This window comes from Elephas maximus, chromosome 12 (assembly GCF_024166365.1).
Source record: "Elephas maximus indicus isolate mEleMax1 chromosome 12, mEleMax1 primary haplotype, whole genome shotgun sequence".
Taxonomy (NCBI): Eukaryota; Metazoa; Chordata; class Mammalia; order Proboscidea; family Elephantidae; genus Elephas; species Elephas maximus.
In genome coordinates this window covers 83,636,105-83,657,584 of record NC_064830.1, presented here as the reverse complement: position 1 = coordinate 83,657,584, position 21,480 = coordinate 83,636,105, and the positions used below count along the sequence as shown (strand labels likewise).

Sequence of the window (21,480 nt, the reverse complement as noted above, 5' to 3'; positions counted from 1 at the left end):
ATGCATTATATATCCCTATAAAATAGGGGTAGGCAAACTACAGTTCACGAGCCAGATCTGGCCTGCCATCTGTTTTTATAAATAAAGTTTTATTGGAATGCAGCCACGCCCATTCATTTACCTATTGTCTGTGGCTCCTTTTGCACCATGAAGGCAGAGTTGAGTAGTTGTGACATAGATCTTATAACCCATAAGTCTTAAATATTTACCATCTGGCCTTTTGCAGAAAAAGTTTGCTGAACACTGATGTGGAAGGTTAGGTTACAGATTCAAAGCACTGATTATCTTTGAGGAGATAGAAAAGGACAGGGTTTGGGGATGGTGGTCATAGGGGATTTAGCTTTGTAATTTTTTTTTTTTTTTTTTTTTTTTTTTTATAATAACTTTTATTAAGCTTCAAGTGAACGTTTACAAATCCAATCAGTCTGTCACATATAAGTTTACATACATCTCACTCCCTACTCCCACTTACTCTCCCCGTCTTGAGTCAGCCCTTTCAGTCTCTCCTTTCTTGACAATTTTGCCGGCTTCCCTCTCTCTCTATCCTCCCATCCCCCCTCCAGACAAGAGTTGCCAACACAATCTCAAGTGTACACCTGATATAATTAGCTTACTCTTTAATTTTTTTTCTTTCTGTTTTATAATTTTTTTTAAAGACGCATATGTTCATATATTTCTTGTGTAATTAAAAATATAAGTGAAAAAGCAATATAAACATACTGGTCATTGTTTGTTGCCATCGAGCTGATTCTGACTCACGGCGACTTCACATGTGCAGAGTAGAACTACTCCGTGAGCTCTGCTTATGTAAGTGGAAGGAACTGGTCACAAAAGACCACATATTGTATGATTCCGTGTATATGAAATGTCCAGAATAGGCAAATAGAGACAGAAATGAGATGAGTGGTTGCATGGGACTGGATAGGAGAAGTTGTGAGGAGATGGGTTTCTTTTCAGGGTGATAAAAATGTTTTACAATTGAATGTGGTGATGGTTGTACGAGTCTGTGAATATACTAAAAACCATTGGATTTTGCACTTTAAATGGTGAATTGTTTGGCATGTGAAATTGTATCACAATAAAACTGTTATAAAAAAAAGAAAGAAGGGGGAACTAAAGGTAGGTTTAGTAAGGAAAAGAGGCAAGCAAGCAAGTAATATCTGACTGGATTCCCTGGCCTGTGTAACTGAGGTATAAAGGCCCTCAGGAGGATATATGCCCCACTATCTGGTTTATGGACAAATACATTCTTATGCTCTCCAGGAGACCTTCCTTTGATAGCTTGTTCCAGAATGAAGTTGCCCTGAGTCTTGATAAATTCCTTTTATTGAACTGAATGCCCTTTTGCTGTGGTACGTTTAGAGAGCTCTTGTCATTCCAGAAATACTGAGAACGTCCCTGTGGGCCCTGAGTTTCCCTAAGGCCCTTGGACCCAGTGTTCTCAGGCACTCAGTCACCGAAGGCCGTAGGCAGCAGCATCTCACCAAGGGAGGTGTGGGCATGAAGGACTGCCCTGTTCACAGGCAGAGGTGTATCCAGATGAGCCCAGATGTGTTCCTGTAAAAAGAAACATCAGTGACAAGTTTAATCAAATAAAATACTGCCTCTTTCTCTCGCTGCCACCAACCAGGCTTTTGTGGGTGGAAATAATTTTTTTGTTTGTTTTTTTTTTGAGATCTAGAAATATTATTACAAAATAATGAAATGAATGCTTCGGAAGTAAGTCATAAAAATACAAAAAGTATAAGAAAGTGCAAGCCTTCTGCATCACCTGTGCACTTAGGTTTGTTCCTCAGAAGTAACCAGTTTTGGACATTCCGGTTTCAGTCTCCTAATGCTTCCCTCCAGACTTTAAACAAGATTTTTTTTTTTTTTTAAATCAGCTTTAAATATTGTCTCTTGACTCTGCGCTGTGCAAGGTGAGCAACTGAGCTTACTTAAGCACGGTTTCTTTCTCTTGTTCCCTGCTTCTCCCAGCTCATGTTAGTTATATTTTTACTTTTTTTTTTTTAGTTAAGGAATATGCTGTGTTGATATAATCTACAAGGAACTAGAAATTATACCAGACTAGAATACACAAATACATACTTTTTTTTTCTCCCATCTCCTCATGCACACATGATCCACTTCAGAGACCACTGATGTAGAAGACAGTATTAGACTAAGACTCAGGAGACTGGGTTCTGTTCCTGCTCTGTTGCCTTCACCAAGTAATTTCTTATTTCTGGGTCTCTGTTTATTTTTATTTATTTATTAAGAATTTATTTTATTGTTGAGAATATACACAGTAGAACATACACCAATTCAGCAGTTTCTACATGTGCAATTCAGTGACACTGATTACATTCTTTGAGTTGTGCAATCATTCTCAACCCTCTTTTTCTAAGTTGTTCTTTCCTTATTACCATTAACTTGCTGCCCCCTAAGAATCTTATCTAATCTTTTGAGTTGCTGTTGTCAGTTTGATCCCATATAGATTATTCTTAAAAGAGAAAAATGCTCAAGGCAGACATTCTTTACTAGTTAAAACCAAACTATTGTTTGGTTTTAGGAAGACTTCAGGGGATATTTCTGGTTTCGGGTTTAAAGATTATCTCAGGGCAATAGTTTTGGTGGTTCTTCCAGCCTCGGTGGCTCAGGAGAGTCCGGATTCCATGAGAATTTGAAATTCTGTGCTGCATTTTCCCCCTCTTGATCAGGATTCTTCTATAGACTTATATCAATATGTTCTGTAATGGTAGCCAGGTACCATCCAGTTTTTCTGGTCTCATGGCAAAGGAAGCAGTTGTTCATGGAGGGAATTAGCTACATATTCCATTTCTTCCTCCTATCCCTGATTCTCCTCCTTCCTCTGTTGCACCAGGTGAATAGAGACCAATCGTTGTGCTTTGGATAGCTGCTTGCAAGCTTTTAAGACCCCAGGCACTACACAGCAAACTAGGAGGTAGACCAGAAGTACTAAAGATGTTATTAGGCCAGTTAACCAGGATTTCCCATGAACCCATGACCCTAAACCTCCAGACCAAGGAACCAAATCCCATGGGGTATTTGTTTATACATAAGCAGCCTCAGCAGCTACTCTTTTTTTCTTAATATATAAATATACATATATTTGTAAATATATCTGTTACACAACTTTTGCCAATTCAGTGTTTTACAAGTGTACAGCTTTATTCACAGCAATTACATTAATTGGCTGTGCAACCACCCTTACTCAATATGATTCTTCCATTACCATAAACCGAACCTCAGTACTCCACAAGCAATGACCCCCTCTCCCCTTTTTCCCCTCCTTCCCACCCCTGGTAACCACTAAGAAACTTTGTCCTGTATACATTTGTCTGTTCTTGTCTTTTTATATAAGTGTGATCATACAATATTTGTCTTTCTGTGATTGGCTTATTTCACTCAGTGTAATGTCTTCGTGCTCCATCCATATTGTAGCATGTATCAAGATACTTCTGACTTTTCTGGATGGTTATTTTGATACTTCATTTTTAAACATAGTACATATCTACAGGAAACATTCAAGCTGTACAAAAGTATATATGATGAAAGCAGGTCTCCTCTAAGGAAGATTTTCAAGTTATTGAAATGACCGATGCTTATAAAACTAGTGAGGGAAATCACCGTGAAGGTAATTTGAGCAGGGTTGAAATGGGACACTGTTCAGTAGTGGGGAGGGGTTGGGGAAGGGCATCAAGGAATGCAGAGGTAGGAAGGATGGAACACACATGGGAGGCAGAAGTAGATTGACCTAATACAAAGTAGGGTGGAACCATAGAATATAGCAGCCAACCAGGTGGTTAGAGAACTAGGGGCCTTAAAGTTATGATGGGAGAGTGGTTTCTGGAGTTGGACCAACTTACTAGTTGGGACTTTGGGCAGGTTAGTGCTCCTTTCTGAGTCTTCGTGTCTTTTCTTTGAGTAAACTGGAGATGGTGTCTCTTTTCCACAGTGGTCGAGAATATTAAATGAAAGCAGGCCATGAAAGCTCTGAGCACGGTGATTCTCGCATGGTCCAAAGAAACCAAACCAAACTTGTTGCCATCATCAAGTCAATTCCAACTCATAGAGACTGTATAGGATACAGTAGAACTGCCCCTCAGGGTTTCCTAGGCTGGAACTCTTTATGGAAGCAGACTGCCGCATCTTTCTCCTGCAGAGCAGCTCATGCGTTCAAACTGCCAGCCTTTTGGTTAGCAGCTGAGCACTTCACCACTGCACTACCAGGGCTCCTTTCTCACATGGTAGACACTTGGAAATGTCTATTGTGAGAGAGAATTGGAGGATCCTGGGATAAAAGCGATGTGATAAAAGTCACACTTTCTTATGAGGTTTCGTGATAGGTCCATTTGGAATCCTGAAGTGAAGGATAATGGAATATAACAAGCATTTGCATACAGCTGTGCCTGGGAACCCTGGCTGGAAAAAACTGGCCCTCCCGCCATCTTGGGACCTCTGTTCCCTGAGCTTCTGCAGTACACGTGGATTGTTGGATAGCATGTTCTCCTTATACATACTTGTAATAGTTGCAGGATGGCAGCACAGTTTTTCAACCTCTTACAGCTAAAGCACAGTTAGGTACTCCAACATTCCCCTGTCAGTGTGTCCTTGAGGCCCAGCCTCCTTCTCCTCCCAGGGCTAAGTCTCCAAGAAAGCAGCCCACCTCTCTTGGTGTGAGGGAAAGGTGCTGTTGGAATTTTGGTTTCGTAGTTTTGAACTTGAGAGCCTTAAGGACTTTGTAAAGGGAGCAGCAGTATCATTTGTAGTTAATGGAGTGGTCTGAACAGCTTCTTCCACTTGCTTCTTTGAGTGGCCTTCCTCTCCACAATTCACACTTACCCTTCAGGGCCACGTCCTGGGTCATCACATTCCATCTTCCTCACTTATAACTCCTGGCTTGGGAAGGGAGAGGGGTAGGGCTTCTTGCGATGCACACAGATGTCATAGGTATTCAGGGGGCCTCTTGGCTTTCAGAGAATATGGCCCCCCTCTTAGTCCTCTTCACCAGGGACACACACTCAGCCTCCCAAGGACATGCACTTTTGTTTGTTCATATCCCAAGAACTCTACATTCTTAAAAGACAATACCATCCCACATCAGCATTCATTTTATACTTGTCAGAGAATTTGTATGTCTATTACTTCGTCTGTTTAATTTTATCCTCACAACAACACTGTGAGGCAATATAGAAGACATCACTAACTGTATTTCAAAGTTGAGGAGACTGAGGCCCAAAGACATCTAGGTACTTGCCCAAGGCTTCAGTGCAAGTCTTTCATTCATTAAGGAACTATTTCTGGGTGTCTGCTTCATGCCCAGCTCTGTGCTAAGTCCTGGGGATGCAATTATGAGCTACACAGGCACAGTCCTATTGTCCCAGAGCTTATAGTCTGCCAGTGGCAAATAATAGTAAACAAATATATTAACTAAGCTATTTATAGTCACATCGGGTGCTATGAAAGAAAAGTACGTGGTGTACAATGAGAGCAAACACCACAGTCTGGGTGAGGGAGGGTCGTCTGACTTTGAATCCCATTTCATGCTCCTGTGCCATTAAAGCTAGGCTCTTGCCTGCCATGGAATTTGGCTGTTTAATCTGAATCCAGGGGCTTAGAAGGCTGCATGTAAACGAGCTGAACAGAAGATTTCAAAGGGCAGCTCAAGAAGACAAAGTAAATTATTATAGTAAAATGTGCAAAGACCTGGAGTTAGAAAACCTAAAGGAAAGAACACGCTTGGCATTTCTCAGGCTAAAAGAACTGAAGAAAAATTCAAGCCTCGAGTTGCAATATTGAATGATTCTGTGAGCAAAATGTTGAACAACGCAGGAAGCATCAAAGGGAATGGAAGAAATACGCAGAGTTGCTGTACCAAAAAGAATTGGTCGACGTTCAACCATTTCAGGAGGTAGCATATAATCAAGAACCCACGGTACTGAAGGAAGAAGTCCAAGCTGCCCTGAAGGCATTGGCGAAAAACAAGGCTCCAGGAATTGATGGAATACCAGTAGAGATGTTTCAACAAATGGTTGCAACCTGGAAGCGTTCACTTGTCTATGCCAAGAAATTTGGAAGACAGCTACCTGGCCAACTAACTGGAAGAGGTCCATATTTGTGCCCATCCCAAAGAAAGGTGATCCAACAGAATGTGGAAATTAATTGAACAATATCATTAATACTACATGCAAATGAAATTTTGCTGAAAATAATTCAAAATTGGTTGCAACAATACGTCGACAGGGAACTGCCAGAAATTCAAGCTGGATTCAGAAGAGGACGTGGAACGAGGGATAGCATTGCTTATGTCAGATGGATCCTGGCTGAAAGCAGAGAATACCAGAAAGATGTTTGCTGGTATTTTATCGACTATACTACACAAAGGCATTTGACTGTGTAGATCATAACAAGTTATGGATAACATTGTGAAATGGGAATTCCACAGCACTCAATTGTACTCATGAGGAACTTGTACATAGACCAAGAGGCAGTTATTTGAACAGAACAAGGGAATACTGTATGGTTTAAAATCAGAAACGGTGTGTGTCTGGATTGTATCCTTTCACTGTACTTATTCAATCTGTATGCTGAACAAATAATCTCTGAGAAGCCTGACTATATGAAGAAGAATGCGGCACCAAAATTGGAGGAAGACTCATTAACAACCTGTGATATGCAGATGACATACAACCTTGCTTGCTGAAAGTGTAGAGGGCTTGAAGCACTTACTGATGAAGATCAAAGACTACAGCCTTCAGTATGGATTACACTTCAACATAAAGAAAACAAAAATCCTCACCACTGGACCAGTGAGCAACATCATGATAAACGGAGAAAAGACTGAAGTTGTCAAGGATTTAATTTTACTTGGATCCACAATCAACATCCATGGAAGCAGCAGTCAGGAAAACAAAGGACATATTGCATTGGGCAAATCTGCTGCAGAGGACCTCTCTCAAGTGTTAAAAAGCAAAGATGTCTCTTTGAGGACTGAGGTGTACCTGACCCAAGCCATGGTATTTTCAGTCACCTCATATGCATTTGAAAGTTGGGCAATGAATAAGGAAGACTGAAGAAGAATTGATGCCTTTGAATTATGGTGTTGATGAAGAATATTGAAAATACCATGGGCTGCCAGAAGAATGAACACACCTGTCTTGGAAGAAGTACACCCATAATATTCCTTAGAAGTGAGAATGGCGTACTTTGGACATTATCAGAAAGGACCAATCCCTGGAGAAGGACATCATGCTTGGTGATGTAGAGGGTCAGCGAAAAAGAGGAAGACCCTCAACAAGATAGATTGATAACAGTGGCTGCAGGAATGGGCTCAAACATAGCAATGATTGTGAAGATGGTGCGGGACAGGGCAGTGTTTCGTTCTGTTGTATATAGGGTCACTATGAGTCGGAACTGACTCCATGCCACCTAACAACAGAATGCTGCAAAAGTATCCTGAATGTCAGTGAACTGCTTTACAGTATCCAGTGTGACAGGATATTATTGTGAGACTGTGATGTTTTAAAATAGCTCTTCAAACCAGCTTCCAAAGAATGCATTTATTAGGATGAGGGGGAATTTACCAGCGTCATCTCTCACCGTATCAGTCACCAGAGTCAACTTAGTGGCTATGTCTTCCTGTTCATCTTGTGCATCTCTCTCAAAGCTGCTCTGCCAGGTGAAAGAGACAATCTTGCCAGACAGAGAAGGATCATTTTGTGGCCAGAAGTTTACAAGTAGTTTCACTTCTCGGTAAGAGCCTCTAAAGACACTCTCAAGGTTATTATTAGCAGTTTGTCCAAAGTTGTATGATTCCAGGTGCCTTTAGATTTGAGGAGTTTATGATGACATCCCTGTTTTCTTTTTTTTTTTTCTTACCCCATAGGTATGTGTCTGATTTCACCAATACCCTCCAGTCTATACGTAAGAAGTGCAAGCTGGATGAAATTCCTCCCAACTCCCTTTTTCACGAGGACTGGACAGCTTTTCAGAACTCCATTAGGTAAAGTGGAGGTTGTAGTTTAAGCCTGTACCTAATGTAGTAAGCATAAACATGCATTATATAGTATAAAAAAATAACATGTGTTTAGAAGGGGTTCACTTTTTTTTTTCAGTGCTTTTTTAAATTAAATTTTTTTTTTTTATTGTGCTAAAGTATGTATAATGAAATTTTCCACTGCCACGATTTTCACGTGTACAACTTGGCGGCATTAATTACATTCACCTTGTTGAGCAACCATCACCAATGTCTATTTCCAAAACATTTTCATCACCCCAAACAGAAACTCAGTACCTATTAAGCAATAACATTCCATGATTTGAAAAAAATAAATCATAGAATTGGATTTGGCTTTTCATAACATGCTGCCAAATGACCTTCTAGAAGGGACTTTGCCGAGGGACAGTCTCCCCCTCAGTGCCTGTGAATGCCTGGTTTTCCTTTTTTTTTGAAGCAGATACTCTAGACTCTAAAAACAGGCCAATAAACCCAAAGCCAGACCAAACCAAGCAACACCAAAAAGACCCTTGTAGTTCTTAAAATATTTTTAGAAGCTTAAAAAGAAAATTATGGATGACTCTTCTTCTTTGGTGACTTAAATGTTTTATATTTGGTTTGAGATTTTTTTCCCCTCAGCCTCATGGTTTTTACAGACCTAAAATGACGTAGAGCTTATCTTTTAGAGAACGCACAGCTGATGGGATCCTGTTTCTGGGTCTAAGAACCGTAGTACTAAATGGTAAGCTACCTTAGATGGCCTTCAAAGGGCAATGAAAATGTTGACCCTACCAGCTGCCTGTTGATGGCCAGACTCTGAAGTAGCCAGTGTAACCTGTGGGCATATAGGTTGCCCCAACCCCAGTGCCCAGAGGGAGTGTCATTGGCAGTGGTCTGAGAAGGTTTGGGCCTAGATACATCCAGCCGGGGAGTGGAGACTGCCTGTATATGGATCTGACCTTTGGACATGTTTTGTGTGCATTAGTTGCCAACATTTAAAAACCAGACTTAATTTAACATGAAAATCCAAGTTTCTAACATCAACTAAAAAAACTGGAAGTTCTGGCAACACTAGGCCTGCATTCGCACAAGGCTGTAATCCACGGGTAGCTGAGGTTCCTTTGGACTGGGCATGTGTTCTCTGCTGTACTATGGTTCTGCCAGCTCCCAAGTGGCCTAACAAGTATACTATTAAACCAAAAACCCAACCTGTTGCCACTGAGTCCAGTTCGACTCATGGCAACCCCATGTGTATTACAGAGTACAACCGCTCCTTAGGGTTTTCTTGGCTGTAATCTTTATGCAAGCAGATTGCCAGGCCTTTCTTTTTTTCATGGCACCACTGGGTTCAAACTGTCAACCTTTAGGTTAGTAGTCAAGTGCAAACCACTTGCACTACCGAGGGGACCTTACTATTCTATTAGGCTGAAATGAAAAAACAGTCTAGAAATTTTTTTTCCTTAATACCACTAGTAATTTTCTATGTGGATGTACATTCTAAAGAGAGCAGCTGCTCCTGCTTCACCCACTTTCTTTCTTGCCTGACCCCGGGCCTAGGTGACATGTGCGGGTACCCGTGAAACGTTAGGTCTAAACATGGTGGCCCATGCCGGAGCAGATCCAGACCCTCTGAAGATCGTCTTTAGTCAGGGCAGATCCAGAACCTCCCAGGATCATTTTGGATTATCTCTTCTTTAGTCCAATTAGCCTGGACTTTTTAAAAATAGTATTTTATTGTGTTTAAAGTGAAAGTTTACAAAGCAAATTAGGTATCCATTTAACAGTTGTTCAGGGACCCTGAAAAGTTGTTCAGGGAACCCTGGTGGCACAGTGGTTAAGTGCTAAGGCTGCTAACCAAAGGGTCAGCAGTTCAAATCCGCCAGGCAGTCCTTGGAAACTCTCTGGGGCAGTTCTACTCTGTCCTATAGGGTTGCTATGAGTCGAAATCGACTCAACAGCACTGGATTTGGTTTGATTTTGGTCTTCAGTGACATTGGTTACATTTTTCACAATGTGTCAGCATTCTCATTATTTCCATTCTGGTTGCTCCATTTCCGGTAATCTAGTTTCCCTGCCCCTTACCTTCTCATCTTTGCTTTAGAGTAATTATTGTCCATTTGGTCTCATATAGATGATTTGTTAAAGGAGTGCAGCACTCACAGGCGATATGCTTTATTTTATCAGTCAGTCTGTTATTTAGCTAAAAGGTGACCTCAAGGGATAGTTTTGATTTAAGGTTTAAAGAATGTCTCAGGGCAAGTCCTCTAGCCTCAACTGGTCCAATTAGTCTGGACTTTTTAAGAATTTGAGTTCTGTTCCACATTTTTCTCCCATTCTATCAGGATGCATGTATTGTGGCCCTGATTAGAACAGTTGGTAGTGGGAGCTGGGCACCATCTAGTTCTTCTGGTCTCAGGGTGGATGATTCTGTGGTTCCTGTAGACTGTTAGCCCTGTAGACTTATTTCTTCTCTGATTCTTTGGTTTCCTTCTTTCTCTTTTGCTCTAGACGAGTAGAGACTAATTGTTGTATTTTACATGGCCATTCACAAGATTTTAAGATCCTAGACACTACTCACCAAACTAGGATGTAGAACATAAACTTTGTGAACTACATTACACTAATTGATTGAATTGCCCCATGAGATTATGGTCCTAAGTCTTCAAACGCAGAAAACCAATCTTGTAAGGTATTTGGTTATGTCTCAGAAGTATCCATAACTGTGCCCCCTCTGTACTTTATTTTATATATATATATACACACACATACACATATATACATACATACATACATAATACACATACATACATACATATATATGTGTATATATATATATGGAAACCCTGAAAAAAAAAATTTTTTTTTTTTTATACACACACATATACACATATATACATACATACATACATAATACACATACATACATACATATATATGTGTATATATATATATGGAAACCCTGGTGGTGTAGCTGTTAAGTGCTGAGGCTGCTAACCAAAGGGCTGGCAGTTTGAATCCGCCAGGCGCTCCTTGGAAGCTGTATGGGGCAGTTCTACTCTGTCCTATAGGGTTGCTGTGAGTCGGAATCGACTCGATGGCACTGGGTTTTTTGTTTTATATATATGTATATATATGTATATATGCATGTATACACATAAATGTATATAAATATACATGTAAATACATCAATATATGCACACATACATGCACATATATACCTACTTATATACGTATGTGCATGCATACATACGTCTGTGACCACACATGTAATTTTTGATAGTTGTTGCAGACTTCTATTATTATTATTTTTTGATGAAATTTTATGTTCTAGATGTTAACTATATCCCTTTTCATCTGCGGTGCGTTGGTATATAGGAAAATATTATGTACAAGGTTGTTCTGTTGAACCTGAAGAGAGTGGAATATTTTACTTTCTCTTAACCTTTCTTATGATGGAATGCCTAGATACCTTGGTGATGATAGGTGGTTTTAGAGAAAGTTAAAAGTTAACTAGATTTAAGATGTTTTTAATCCCTGGATTTGTCCTGACATTATGAGTTTGGTGTTGAAGGACTCAGTAGCTGGAGTTTGAGACTAGGCATAAAATTACTTAAAAATCAAAGGGTATTAAATACAGATATGATGGTCATTCAGGCTTGTCTCTGAGCAACAATGGATTAATTTTCATCTGCCTTTCATGGGATCAGAGAGAAATACTTCTTGTATCAAAAGTTTTCTCATTTATGCCTTGCAAATAGCAGGCATCTAACTTATTAAATAATAAATTTTTATTATTAAATTTTTAGATACCGAGGATTTACAACCCATTTTCTCAAGGATAAAGCCCAGAAGTACCTCAGCATTTTGGAAATGTGCAATTTTTTGAGATCGCACGGATAGAGTTATGATTCATCCCAGAGAAACCTGGGACCTAGAGGATGTTAGAAGGGACTAGCATTTACTTAGGACATTAATTACTAATGAATGGAACTTCTCAGGCAGGCCATCAAATGGTTAACTGCGTTCCCAGAAACCAGCACCGCCAAAAAGGAGTGAATAGTTGTAATCTTTATAAACAAGACAATGTCCTGTAAATGTTGGCATTCCAGATACTTCGGTTTGAAGTGCTTTTTTGTTTTGTTTAGGATAATAGCCACCTGTGGAGAGCTCTTGCGTCAGTGTGGGGACTTCGAGCAGCAGCTAGCAAACAGGTAGGAGAAAGGGCTGTCATGGTGTCCCCAAGGTTCTTAGCTGGGGAGGAACTTGATACAGTATACATCACAGACGGCATATGGTCAAACCTGACAGCCACGGGGCCTGAGGACAGTCTGTACCTAGATACAAGTTGTCATGATTGTCATCATTAAACATTTATTGAGCACCAAAAAGGGCAAGGCTCCATTCGACTTGGCAGTGGTCACACGTAATTTTGATTAGATATGGAGGTTTCAGCCTAACCAAGGAAACGGTACATGCTGTCTCCAAATTATGAATGGGCTGGGTTCTGGTGGCTTATTTGTAAGTTAGCTGTTGGGACTAAGAATAAATTTCCCCATAGAAACCAATGTTACAAGTGGTAGTTAAGTCCCCTGGGCCAGCCTACAGAATCGGGACTAACTCAGCCAACCTGCCTTTTGGGTTCTGGAGCAGAATTCTGTGCTGCCAAAGGGAGTGTGTGTCAGAGAAGAATTTCTGGAGTCTGCCATAGGAAAAGTCCATTCTACCCCCTTTCTCTATTCTGATACCTGTCAGGGCCCGTCTTGCCAGGGCCTTTACATTGCTCTGAGATGGCCCCATTCAGACTTGGACTTTTATACTTCCACGTTTAAAAACAATAATACATTACTATTCTGAAGCTTGCCTTTTTACTTATACTTTCACCATATTTCAAGAATGTTTCCATATCAGGGCGTACAGATTTTCCTTGACCTTTTAATGAAGGCAGGTAATATGTCCTAAAGGGTAAGGAAAGACCTGGTTAGGAGGGTGCATGGGGAGCCTCTCGAGCTGCATTTTGCAGCCCAGAGAGGTTGATAGCCGGGCCCAAGCTGTGGTGCAAGATACCAGACCGGGCATATCTACGGGAGCCTCTTTAAGAGGTGACCTCATCCTGGAAGTAGTGAGCCTAGAGCAAGTAAAGAGCCACAGTCACCATCTGTGTTCCCATCAGGGAGGCCACACAGTGTGTGGCAGGGCCTGTAAAGCTTATCTTATCTCATGACCAATCTCACCTGCAGAACCCAGACTCTTACCAAGGCCCGCTCCCACGGGTGGCAGAGGCAGCAGCTTGAAACGCTCCAGACTGTGCTTTAGTGACAAGAGTGTTGTTGGCTTTCAGGCTCTGAACATGACCTCCTTGCAGATGGGATCATTTTGTAACTTATGGGCTGAGTTGGGTGTCACTTGAGGGATTTCTCTTGGATGAGATATAGGGAGATTGCTATGTCTCTTCTGTCCTTTCATGGTGTCCCCTGCTTATTTTTGGAACGGTGGTATTTTCCCCAGGATAAGATCTTAGTGGGATAAGCCAATGGGACAGTCAGGTTTAGGAATTGGATATATACTTACAAGTGCCTGTGGCTGAGGAGTGGGTCACAACTTTTTATGAAAAGACACTGAATTAAGGAAATGGAATTGAAATGGTAGTCACTCCCTCCTCTGTACACACTTAACCGAATTCTCCTGGCACAACAGTGAGCATATTTGCCCTATAATTTCTGTGCTCACACATGGGGCTTCCCTGTTAACCCCTGAGCTTGTTGAGTGCAGGGACTGTGTTTAACCATCTGATAGCCCCAAGACCTAGCTGAGAGCCCTTTATCATGAGAAAATGTTTCTCTGAGCAATAAAGAAATAAAAGTGTTTATTTCTTGGGTAAGGTTTAGTTCACAATACTAATAAATACACATAGAAGGAAATCAGATGCTAAGGATTGAATAATCTATTGGTGTCTGTGTGAATGAAGAGGTGGATAAGAAAAAGATGTCCTTAGTTCCTTAGGGTTGGGGCTGTATTAACCTGATGTGTTAAAGTATGATCTTTAATACTTAAAGCATTCTCAATGTATCTACTTTTCCTCTACTCGGATGTCAGGCTGATGCTGTGAGGTCAGTTTGCCCCCAGCTGACTGAGCCTGGAACACATATTACAGTAACCCCGCAAAGGAGAGCTGACTTCCAGAGGGCAGAGACAAAAGCTCAGCTCTCAGCTTTCCAGTTACCACACTCAGGGCCGCCTCTCATTCTATAAACAGTTGTCGAGCACCTGCCATGTGCCAGGCACTGTGCTAAAACCATCAAGTTGATTCCGACTCATAGTGACCCTATAGTTGTTGCCGTCGAGTCGATTCTGACTCATAGTGACCCTATAGGACAGAGTAGGACCACCCATAGGGTTTTCAAGGAGTGGTTGGTGGATTTCAACTACCGAACTTTTGGTTAGCAGCTGTAGCTCTTAACCACTGTGCCACCAGCACTCCAGGCACTGTGCCAGGGGCTGGGAATTCAGAGATGAAGAACATGTGGATTTTGTCTTCAGCATTTCACACACCGGTTGCTGTGGAATTGATTTGGTATGTCATATATGTCAGAATAAAACTGTGCTCCCCTGAGTTTTCAATGGCTGATTTTTCAGAAGCAGATTGCCAGGCCTTTCTTCCAAGACACCTCTGGATGGACTTGAACCTCCAATCTTTGGTTAGCAGCCAAAGGCACTATTGAGATAACATGTGATAAATGTCATAACAGAGGTGAGAGGCTCATGGGAGCAGAGGACTGAGAGCCTAGTGGGAGACATTAGAAAAGACCTCACAGAGGATAAGCCCCTGGGCCCAGTCCTTGAAGAAGTAAGAGCTTCCTGGTGCATGAAGGAAGGGGGAGCATCTCAGAGAGAGGGAGCAGTGTGAGCACAGCATGCCAGCGTGGCAGGCATGTGTGTGGGGGTGGCGGGCAGTTTGGCAGGAGTAGGAGGTAGTGTTTGAAGGACATGAAGTGGAGGGCCCTGAGTGCCATGCCTACGTGTTTTTAGTTTTATCCTGGGGGTACTGAAGTATCATTGGGGGAAAAAGAAAAATTTGCCTTTTGGAAAGATCATTCTATTAATCCTCTGGAGGGCAGACTAAGTGGGCTGTGGAAGGACCAGAGGAAGGGAGACCAGTTGCAAGGCTACCATAAGTACAGACAAGCAGCAGTGACACCTTGAAATAAAGCTGTGGCAGTGATGGCCCCAACTGGACAGACAAAAGACCCAACCAAAACTCCCTGGCGGCTTAAACAACAGGAAAAACTGTAACTTGACCTTAATGGCAGAGGCAGGTGGCTGCGTGTCAGCAGTGGCCCGTGAGGAAGCCCTGTCCCCCCAGGATTCGTTTGCTAAGCACACACACTCCTTGACAAACTCCAAAGAAGCAAGTGCAACCTCAAAACTGCTGTGTCCAACACAACTTTTTCCTAGGAAATTATGGTTGAGGGGTCAGGACACGAGTCACATTTGGGAAAAATTAATCACACACACAGTTAAATGTGGAGAATGAATGGTAAAATAGGGTTAAGGAAAAAGAAAGGGGAAGGTCACCGCTCTTGGAGCCGGGGAAAGGCAGGCCGGCCTGCACCAGGTTGATTACTATATAGATCCCCCTCTAGGGTTTTTTCTCACTCAAAGAGGTTAGAAAGCTCAGCTTCTCTCAGTAGACCTCTCTGTAGCACCTGAACCACAAGAGTGAACTTTACAGTGCCAGGAAGCCAACACCATGCAGGCCCAGGGCATGGGATTGGGTGAGGCCTGTGGGTGAAGGGCATGCAGTGAGCAGCCATTCACCATCCTCCGGGGGTCCGGGGTCTTGCTGCCCCGCGAGGAACGCTGGCGGCTCACCACAGTACTTGCCCGTCCAATCGGTGATGCTCATACGTCAGAAAAAGGCCTCCATAGAAAGTGCACAGCAGTCGAGCTTGTAGTTAACTGAGGACTGCCCTTGTGTAGGTTGTGTGTCCATGTTAGGAAGATGGGGTATTCTAGTGGGGTGAATGTGAAGTAGGAAATAAAACTCCCTGGGACCCTGTGCACCTGCGGTCCAGCTCATTTAGGAAAACAATGACATCTGCATTCCCTAATAAAACAGGTTTTAACTCAATCTGTCTCATGAGGATATCCTGGGATTTTGTATGAGGAGCAATCTGAATGCTCTCAGAAGAAAGCCGTATACCAGTGGCTAGGGGGCATAATGGTCAGCACTTTCGTTTGCAGGATTTTGTCCATAGCTGGGAAGTATCTCTCTGACTCATACTGCCCTCGGAGCCTGACCGGCTTTCAGGATAGCATCTTGACAGACAAGAAGAGCACTGCCAAGAATCCGTGGCAAGAATATAATTACCTTCAGAAAGATAACCCTGCTGAATATGCCAGTTTGATGGAAATACTTTATACCCTCAAGGTATGAGACCAGACTGATGGCATTCTTGCTAATGAAAGCTTTTCCCTTGTCCCTGGTCCAGGCTTTCAGGTTCTGGTGTGCCCTGCTGCCCCTTCTGTTTCTCCTTTATGTTGGGGTTTTAAGGAGCTAGTAGACAAAATTGAGTTGAAAACAATTGAGATATAGAGGTAGGAGCCGGGGAGATGGAGCTTTGTGACTGATAAAAGCTAGGTTGGTGAATGTGGCTTTAGATCGGCAGCCAAATGGGCTTGCTGTACTTCACTTGAGTTCAGCTGGTCAATGGGACAGGCAGACCTGGACAGCCTCTGCCCCCATGCAGGTACAGTCCCATTCTACTGAGGGCAAAGAGGGGATCAAAACCCATAAAGGAGGACCCCAACTCAGCAGCCAGAGAAGTCATCCCTCTTCCCTAGAGGAGGCGCGAGGGGTGGAGAGAGGCTCGGAGCATTGCTCAGCCCAGGGCACTGCTCAGCCCAGGGCACTGCTCAGCCAGGGACACGGCTCAGCTGGGGGCACTGCTCTAGTGCACATTCCCCCATATGGTAACATGAGGATGTGGGGATAAGTGTTCTGTCCTAGCCATTTCTTTGGTTCAAACTCTTAGTTCATCTACCATAAAGCTGCACTTGATTTTGAGCTTTGGACCCCGTTGGGTCCAGGGACAAGACAACCTCCCACCAAATGGAACGGAGCCACACAGCTTTTTATGAATGGCCCCAGGGTTATGTGGGGGCCCTAGGCATCCTTTTCAGAACTGTTCCCCTGCCTGCCTTCCCGATCTGGTTTCAGCCTCACTCTGTGGGTGACACTTAGTCAAAGGAGACACTGCCATCCCCGTGGCATCGAATGCAGTCTAAGATTGTCTGTACAGGCCTGCAGGTGTACCTCTGTGCACGTCCGGGGCTTCAGCCTTGCTCTTGCCGGGTCTTCTCCATGCCTCTGCGCCTTGGCCCCCTAGCTGGCTGCATTTGAGCTTGACAAACACACTTTTAAAGCAGTTCTGTAAGTTCATTCATCCATGCTTCTGCGATTAGGTTAAAGCGACTCTATCTTTATTGCTAATCTGATTTATGTCTGTTTTTTTGCAATTGGTTCATTTATAATGGCAAAACTAAGGTAACACTTTCCATCTCTGTATTTTCTCAGGCTGATTGGAATTCCTTGGGACTACCACAGGTTGTTCGTATTCTGGCTTTAGGCTGCGAATAATTGACCTGACCTCCCTGGGTATCAGGGCTCTGAAGATCACTCTTGTTTATATGGGAAGCTTCTCATCTTTTCCCACCTCCTCTTCTATCCCCAAGAGGCCATCATAGGTTATTTGTAGTAATTTCTCCAGACTGCCAACCCATGAGCCCATGTCAGCCCAAAGGCATCAGAAACACCAGGGAAGGTGAATTAAAAATGCAAGTTCCTGGGCTCCAACCTAGTGGATTCTGGGGTGGAACTCATGAAGCTGAATTTCGGCATATTTTCCAGGGGATTCTGAGGCACAGCCAGGTTTGGGAACCACTATTGTATAGAACTCCTCTTCACTTTTTTTTTTTTTTAAATAATTTTTTGGTTATTGTTGAGAATATACACAGTAAACCATGTACCAATTCTACAGTTTCTGCGTGTACAGTTCAGTGACATTGATTACATTCTTCAAGTTGTGCAACCATTCTCACCCTCCCTTTCTGAGTTGTTCCTCCCTGTTAACGAAAACTCACTGTCCCCTGAGGTTCCTAGCTAATATTTCAAGTTGCTGTCATCAATTCGATCCCATATAGATAGATCATAAAAGAGCATAATACTCAGGGCAGACCTTCTTTTCTAGTTAAGCGAAAGTATTGTTTGGTTTTAAGAAAACCTCAGGATATTTTTGTTTTAAGGTTTAAAGATTATCTCATGCCAATAGTTTCAGGGGTTCATTCAGCCTCCGTGGAGCCAGAAAATCTGAATTCAAGGAGAATTTCAAATTGTGTTCTGCATTTTTCTCTCAATGGTTTTTCAAAAATATTTAACTAGCTACTACTTTGATTGGATTCAGGGCCTAGTAAACTACCTTTTGCATTTTCTTTTTCAGGAAAAAGGGTCCAGTAATCATAACCTGCTGTCTGTGTCTCGAGCAGCCCTCACTCGGCTTAACCAGCAGGCCCACCAGTTGGCCTTCGATTCTGTTTTCCTGCGTATCAAACAACAGCTGTTACTTGTTTCCAAGATGGATGTGAGTTTCCCACTGCCTGCAGTGGTTTTGCCCCGAGGTCCTTGCAAGCAAGTTGGAACACAGGGTTAGCCCCTGCCCCTAGAGTGTTAGGAGGGGCCCATACTGGCTCTCCTAGGCTAAAAGTGCCACATTAAAGAGTCACATTTCCCTTTCAACTCATTGCTCAGCATGCATTTCGTATCTCACTTGTAGTTACTCTGCTGCTTTGTTTACACATGGTCTCTTGGGATTATTCATATTACTTGATTAGCTTTTTTCCGCTTGAAGCAGCATAGCTATGCCTTCTCAGGGAGAGGTAAGGGAGGTTATGTGCTGCAGAATAGGTTAAGCCAAGGCTGAGGAGCTAATTGTCTGTTGAAATTGAATTGTTTTCGTGCCACTAACATTGTTGGAGAATTGGTTCTGGAACTTTACCCAGGAGTGTGCCATCACAGATTTGATCTTGTATTAGTGAGGGGATTTTGAAGAGTTCTGCCACTTTCTTTCCTGGACACCGTTTCTATTTGGATATTCCTAGAGTAGTCTCAGGAAACCCTGGTAGCATAGTGGTTAAGAGCCATGGCTGCTAACCAAAAGGTTGCAGTTTGAATCCACCAGGCGCTCCTTGAAAACCCTCTGGGGCAGTTCTGCACTGTCCTATAGGGTTGCTATGAGTTGGAATCGACTAGAGGGCAGTGGGGTTAACGTAGTCTCATCTGCTTCACCCTGCACCTTCTTCCCTTCTCTTTCCTGGTTGTCTTGACTGCCTCTCAGTTATATTTTCTCTACTCTAGACCTGATCCCTCATCCAGACCTGATCACTTTCCTGTTGGATCACTGGGATAGACCCTTTCTCTTTGGCTCCTGTGTCTTCCCTTTAAGTCCATCTTGATTTGACTTCTTTTGAAGACAGTCTTTGGGAAAGATCCAGTTATGGGTCTTTAATAACCAAGAGATCTTTGCAGGAGCCAGGTGAAGGGAGGCAACAAGCACTCGTATAACGTAATTACACGTTCTTTGCTTTCTGCTGCCTCTGGAAAACATACTAGGCCGGGAGTCAAGGACCAGTCACTCGTTCCCTGTATGGCCTTGGTCAAGTCTCATCCCTCCTCTGGGTCTCAGAATCTCCATCCATAAAATGAGGTGGCTGAACCACATGATTTGTGAGGTTCTTTCTACCCCGAAATTCTGTGATTCTTACTCTTCATGATCTTTCTGTGCAAAATCCCATGAGATCTGCTCCAACCAGGTTTTTCATTTCTAACCTCGAGGGAGGGAAAACTGGAGGAGCCACTGCTGCTACACAGTGTACAGAAGCTGTGTCCATGGCCAACAGCTATGCTGAGGTCCATGGGCACTGCACTGGCATGTCTGTTTGTTGTCTCATTGGATCCCATGACTGAGCTTACTGATTCCTCTGTGACCCTCCACCTCCTCATCTTTAAAATGGGGATGCAGTCATCCTCACCATACAGATTTACAAGGATTAAATGAGCTACTGCACATGATAGAATTGAGCACAGCACCTGCCAGAGTGCTTCATAAACAGCAATTTTCTTCCTTCCTGTGATTCTCCTTTTTTAAAAGGAATGGCCTCTTATTTTTCTAATAAAAATTACATATATTCATTTTCAGAAATTCAAGCAATGAAAGAAGCAATAAATCCCTCCAAAATCTCACCATCTAGAAATAATCAATGTAAACATTTGGTGTCCATTACTCAGGATGCCTCTTCATGGCCACCCACACACATTTGAAGGTTGGATGGGCATAGAAGATAGGAAGATAGATGGATTTTTTTTTTTTTAAACAAAATGTATATTATATAATTTTATTTGAATTTAACTAGAAAAGAGAGAAACAAAAACGAAGCCAAAGGAATTGTTGAACTTGAGGTAATTGTTACTTCACCACGGAAGATATTAGTTCCCAAAAGATGCCTCCAAGGTTAAGAAAAATGATTATGAAAGCTATTAGGAGAGTAGAGTCATGGCTCTGTGTTAACCATGTTTCCGTCTCAGACATACTGGTATTGATTGACCTTCCCTGAAAGGTGAGAGATCAGCATTCCTTATCTCTCTCATCTTCCCTCCACCCCGCCTCCAGATTCAGTTGTTTTTACGATTTTTATTTTATTAAAGCTTAAAATATTGACCTTCTGTTTGTGAGACCTTAATCCTCCCAGTTGTGTAGCCTTGCTTCTACATCTAAACAGGCTTAGTGCCTACCAACCTGCCCTTTTGCCTCCATTTCTGCATTCCAGAGTTCATTATTGTGATCCAGGTCTGGGTTGCTGGATCTCGCCCTCTCATTCCGGCCTCACCACAACACGGCGAGGCCGCTGGGAAGGGACACAGGCAGCTCTGGAGATTAGGAGGACTTCCCCCAGAGTGCCAGCATAGAAGCTCACAGTACAAAGGCAAACGCTTTGGCTGTGAGGATTTTAAAATTAAACCTTGGTCATTCAATGTTTGTTTTTATGTTTGCCGGTAAACTGTACTGCCCTTTTATATGACGAGAATATAGACCAGCACAATATTCAATTTCAGAACAGATTACTGAGGTCTACCTGGATTAACCTGGTGACAGATGAAGAGAAAAGCCCATTTGAAGAAAATTTTGAGTAAATTTAGAATGACTGAAAAATAATCTACAGTTTTTCCCTACTGCCCTCTCCAAGTCCACCTTCTCGGCCTGCTTTTTTTTTTTTTTTTTTTAAATAATTTTTATTGAGCTTTAAGTGAACGTTTACAAATCAAGTCAGTCTGTCACATATAAGCTTATATACACCTTACTCCATACTCCCACTTAATCTCCCCCTAGTGAGTCAGCCCTTCCAGTCTCTCCTTTCGTGACAATTTTGCC

The 21,480-nt window shown here is 42.5% G+C and overlaps 1 protein-coding gene across 3 annotated transcripts in view; it reads left to right on the top strand.

The window, feature by feature from the left end:
- Window positions 1-21,480, top strand: part of COG7 (component of oligomeric golgi complex 7) — an 86,560-nt gene that overhangs the window by 37,597 nt on the left and 27,483 nt on the right. For all 3 annotated transcript variants that reach the window (XR_007519558.1, XM_049903039.1, XM_049903040.1), the window contains exons 10-13: window positions 7,889-8,005; window positions 12,145-12,210; window positions 16,241-16,427; window positions 18,496-18,636. Coding sequence is in view for 2 of the 3 variants with exons in the window: in XM_049903039.1 (XP_049758996.1) it covers window positions 7,889-8,005; window positions 12,145-12,210; window positions 16,241-16,427; window positions 18,496-18,636 (511 nt within the window). In the remaining variant the exon portion in view is untranslated. The remainder of the gene's footprint in view (window positions 1-7,888; window positions 8,006-12,144; window positions 12,211-16,240; window positions 16,428-18,495; window positions 18,637-21,480) is intronic.